Source organism: Penaeus japonicus, unplaced genomic scaffold (assembly GCF_977035675.1).
Source record: "Penaeus japonicus unplaced genomic scaffold, GWHDUDI00000001_assembly GWHDUDI00000020, whole genome shotgun sequence".
NCBI lineage: Eukaryota > Metazoa > Arthropoda > Malacostraca > Decapoda > Penaeidae > Penaeus > Penaeus japonicus.
Window position 1 is genome coordinate 36261642 of NW_028234422.1, and position 5000 is coordinate 36266641.

At 34.9% G+C, this 5000-nt stretch overlaps 1 protein-coding gene across 3 annotated transcripts in view; it reads right to left on the minus strand.

The window, feature by feature from the left end:
• MED24 (mediator complex subunit 24) overlaps nt 1–5000 on the minus strand; it is a 20622-nt gene that overhangs the window by 14905 nt on the left and 717 nt on the right. For all 3 annotated transcript variants that reach the window (XM_086548390.1, XM_086548389.1, XM_086548391.1), the window contains exons 2-10: nt 4212–4261; nt 3791–3949; nt 3493–3618; nt 3160–3261; nt 2883–2966; nt 2589–2739; nt 2303–2405; nt 1853–2027; nt 631–787 (exon numbers count right to left, since the gene is read on the minus strand). In XM_086548390.1, coding sequence (XP_086404516.1) covers nt 631–787; nt 1853–2027; nt 2303–2405; nt 2589–2739; nt 2883–2966; nt 3160–3261; nt 3493–3618; nt 3791–3901 — 1009 coding nt within the window. In that variant the 5' untranslated portion in view covers nt 3902–3949; nt 4212–4261. The remainder of the gene's footprint in view (nt 1–630; nt 788–1852; nt 2028–2302; nt 2406–2588; nt 2740–2882; nt 2967–3159; nt 3262–3492; nt 3619–3790; nt 3950–4211; nt 4262–5000) is intronic.

The window sequence follows — 5000 nt, forward strand, 5'->3', positions numbered from 1 at the left end:
TAATAACAAAGAAATCAATCTTGCTCTGAAATTTTCCTCTATCTATCTCCCAGTCTCTATATATAACTTTAGATAATTAATCCAATGGTTGGTGGTCTCTGTTGGCCAATATCGCAACTCAAAACTTGTTGGCCTCATGTGTAATTTGTGATTTGAGGGTTTATGCTTACCGTGTTGTAGTGTCAAAAATAAATTAAGTCAAAGCATGATTATCTTTATCACTACACGACACTAATGACACCACTATTACATTAAAAATGGAAAACAAATTGAGAGACAAGTATAAACACAGTAATCTACTAATTTTGTTAACCATACTTTATCATAATGCTGATAAAAATGATAATTATGATTATGATTATATCCTTATATAATATAATATATCATATATTATAAAATGACATAGATGTTTGACAAATAACTCAATATAAAGGAAGACACAAGCAAATACATTCTGACATTCAAAACCCTTGTCATTTTTATAAGACTGGTCCATTTTACCATTGTATGTATACATGCCCCCTTGCACTAGGGCTGATTTTGCTATGGCATGTATACATACCATCAGGTGCCACTGGGTTTATTATCACCAAAAGTTTATATTCATGCCAAACATTACCATATACTTACCATTCAGCATGATGTGGATGGTATATAATATTGTTGGAACTTTGATGAAGGTGAATCCAACCCATTTCAATTCTTGATATGCCTGGTGTTCAGGACAGCTCAGCCCAAGGAAACTTGATCTCAACAGTTCCAAATACAGCTCCATGGTGCTGAGACCCTAAACAAAAGAAAAAAAAACATTAAATCTTCATAAGAGCAGAGTACAGCACACAGTAGTAGTAGTATTAAATAATAATGATTCACAATGACTAGTGCTATTCAACCCTAGCTAAGTAAGACTAAGCTAGGTAAGGTTACATCAGATATGAAACTATTCTAGATACAGTAAGCTAATTAGAAAATTAGCTTTAGTGGTCTAGACCAGTGGTTCTCAACCTAGGGGTCGCGACCCCTCGGGGGGTCGCGAGATGCTTTTGGGGGGTCGCGAGATGATGCTAAAAAAAAAAAAATAGTATTATGGTCGACTTTTGTTTTAAGGCTGTCAAAACAATTCTGCTCATAAATTTCAAACAAATAATAAACTGAATGTTTAAATTTCAGTAAGAGAGAGATCACACACACACACACACACACTGTGTGTGTGTGTGTGTGTGTGTGTGTGTGTGTGTGTGTGTGTCAGAAGCACTTCGGGGGAAGGCGGGGGTCACGAGTCTCTACCAATATTGTCTGGGGGGTCGCGGGCCAAAAAGGTTGAGAACCACTGGTCTAGACTACCAGTGTTCTCTCTGAAAAGCACAAGGCTTGTTAACCCATTCACACCAGGGAGTACATTTGCCTAATGTTGCTCCCATTGGCAATATGGCAAGTGCCTGCAACTTTCCACCGAGATATTTCTTGGGGTGCGAGGCCATGATGAACCTCTTCAAGCAATTTTCATCCACTCTATTTTTTTTTTTTTTTTTTTTAATTCAAGAAATATAAATAAACTACAATGTGTATATACAAACATAACTATGTACAATGTGTTTAAACGATGAAACTTCAGAAGTGTCTCAAATATTCTGATGACATAATATCACTTCACCCATCATGAATATATTAAAAAAGCTGGGAGAAAAAAATGAACTGCAAATTAACTCCAGAATACAGACACTGCCTATCTTACCATCATTACACTTCTTCAGTACAAAATAACTGCTAAGAAACTACAAAAAGATAATTAATCAAAAATTCAGAAGTCTACTCATAAATCATAGTTTCATCACTTTTCATCTGTCCATACCTGGAGTTGTTGCAAAAGAAGAAGTTGATGAGCAAATGTTGCAGCATCACGTGTGGTATGTGTGATCACCTCCAGCATTACCAGACTGTGCATCGCATGGCACAATGGAACTGAGCTGCTGTCAAATTTGTGCTTGCTTCCTATGCTGTCTAAAGGCTGGATGTCACGTAGTTGGCTGTACAAAAAATTTACTTTAATTAAAATCCAATTTTTGCATCACAGATCATACAATCACTAAATCTATATTTAAAAGGCTTTCTTTATAGGTATCTCTCTCCCTCCCTCCCAATCCTCCTTCCTTACACACAAGAGTGCACTTATTCACAACCTTTGCTTGACACCTTGTAAAGAAAAGATCCTTTGCACAATGCCTGATTTCCTGACATTCTTGTCCTTGTACTATGACAAAAATTTTATTATTGAAAATCTTCTAAACAAAATTCTACTCACCAAACTGTTTTGATGAGAATCTCCTTGTTCTCAATAATTGTCCCAGCACCAGCCAAGAGAGTCTCCACTTCTGTCATCTTCTTCATGCAGGTACTCCAGGTGCCTGTAAAAGTCTGGTATAAATGCTGGACTCTTCAAGTTCAGTTGTATTTAAAATCAGACAACTGAGCCTTTAACAAATAATGACTTAAACAGAATGCGCTTTCAGGTGCAAAATAAATCATAACACCTCTGAATGTCATTTATTCATTTTTCTATCCTGAAAGACTTTGCTTTGGCCACTGACCTGGTTCTTCTCTTCTACCAATTTCCAACATGCAGGTAAGGAATGTGCAGCTCAAAATTTCATGCAAAATAGATGCAGCAAGACTGAGGTTGGCAGAGAGCTCTGGAGCATTACGCAGATCCAGTAACTGTTGAGTCGACCAACCCATAACCTAAGATAAGAAAAATAATGTTATACCAGATACACTCAATGCCATCACAATCTATTGATAATTATGCAATAAGAAAAAAGAAGCAATGAGGCAATATCATACAAATTAATTTGCCTTTAAAACATACAGAATACTGAACTCACCTGTATCAACCATTTAACACCACCAACAATAGAAGTAGCCAAAACAAGACAGTCTTCTGGTTTTCCTCTGCAGGAGACACTTTTCTGTAATGATTAATAAATCTATATTAGTAGACTTCTTAAAATATAAATCTAATTAGTACAATGAACATATATATCACACTTCTTAAATCAAATCTATACATAAAAAAATACACTTGAAAAAGAGATTCTACAACAGGCTATTTAATGGTATTTCTTTTCAAGTCTAAAGAAGAGTCAAATGCTATCACTATACCATCATAGACTGCATGAGATCGAGTAGAGCATGGACACAGTGAGGCTTGTGCAGTCCATCATACTTGCTGATGCTCTCTATCACACCACCATATGACACAATCTGTTAGGATATGCAAAAACATAGAAGCATACAACATTAGCAGAGGAATTTTAATATATCAGAACAGAAATTGTTTAACAGCCTTAGATAGAATATTAAACAAACTGTTATAGGTGTACACAAATAGTTCCACCCCATATACCTCTTTCCTAATACAAAAAGTAAATATATTGTCAATGCAATTTCATGACTTAATAACTAATGAGCATGCCATCACTAACAACTTCATACCTGTGAACTGAGGGAATGCCTTAAATATGAAAGAATGAGATTATTTGGTAAAGGTCCCATAAGTGCCTGCTGTAGAATGTAGTCAGCTAAATGGTAGATGTCTCCACTCACAGCACGAGGCAGCACCTGATGAGCACAAGGAGTTGTAATTATTTAAGATAACATTCTAAATAAAACTAGGATTAAAAAAAATATATATACATATCAATGTCACATTAGTTACAGTACAGATTAAGTACCTAGATGATCAACTCAAAGAAAACTCATTATCACAGTCAAGCAATCACATCTGTATTACCGTTTTGATGTGAATGCCCCACTGGAGGTCTGACCATCGCTCCCGCCATGCTCGGATGAGGAGGGAGCGAATGGTGCCAGCCTTACTGCTGGATAGGGGCTCTAAAACCATTGTGGTATATTTGCTTTGGTGCTGACAAATGTGGTCCACAATGTTGATCTGTGATTTAGATAAAATAAATGTAATATATTTTTTAAAAATATAAATTTACAAAATATAAATTTACAAAGAAAAAAATTTGGCATTAAAAAAAATCAATATTAATATCACTTCCATCTCTTCATAGTGTTCCGAAATATCAAATAGTTACTTTATTTCACTGTACAGATTAACTTTTCTATATCTTAAAGGATTTGAATATCAGATTATTTCATACCTTCCAAATTACAAATTGCTATTTCAAGATTTGACTAATACTTACCAAAATCCATAGAACTGCATGTTTCTTGCCACTGAAAATCTATGGCAGGACTGTAATAATAAAAACATATGATTTAGTAAAACTACACAATAAGAAAATTAACCCATTCGCCCCGGTTGACATCACGGGTCGAAATATATCCCCGAACCTGGATGACGCCCTGAGACATGGTGCATTTTCTGGCCAAGCCCCGGGAGGGGCAATGTGATGTGCAGAAACGTCAGCAATTGATCACTAGATTGTTCTCAAATATAACTGTTTTACATCATTTCTATAGTTTAGGTGTTTGAATGTTATAAAATGAGATATAACAATAAAAAAATGACGTCACACAAAACTATGTGATATTGATGACATCATGGTAATTTCTGCTTCTTGATCAGTTGAATAAAAAGATCTGAGTTGAAAAACTATTGTAATATCAAATGTATTAGGCCAAGAAATAGAATAAAGTAAAAAATTACTAATGCAATACTACTTCTAATTTGTTAACCCGTGAAATCATGTCATGCCACGTCACAAGGTACATGTACATGCTCATATGTACGTGTATGATTATTCATAATGTTCTTCTTTTCATTTTGGTACAAAAAAAAAAAAGTCTAAAACGTTTTTTGATGCCCCACCCAGAGATTGCTTCCACTTTCCTTTGGTATTTTCACATAGAACTGAAGAATATAGGCAAAGTTCAATAAAATAAAACTAAAGAAGCATTACTATAATATGTTTTTTTTATTAAATAACTTTACACTATAGTCATATTCATGAGAACCATAAGAATAGGGTGGA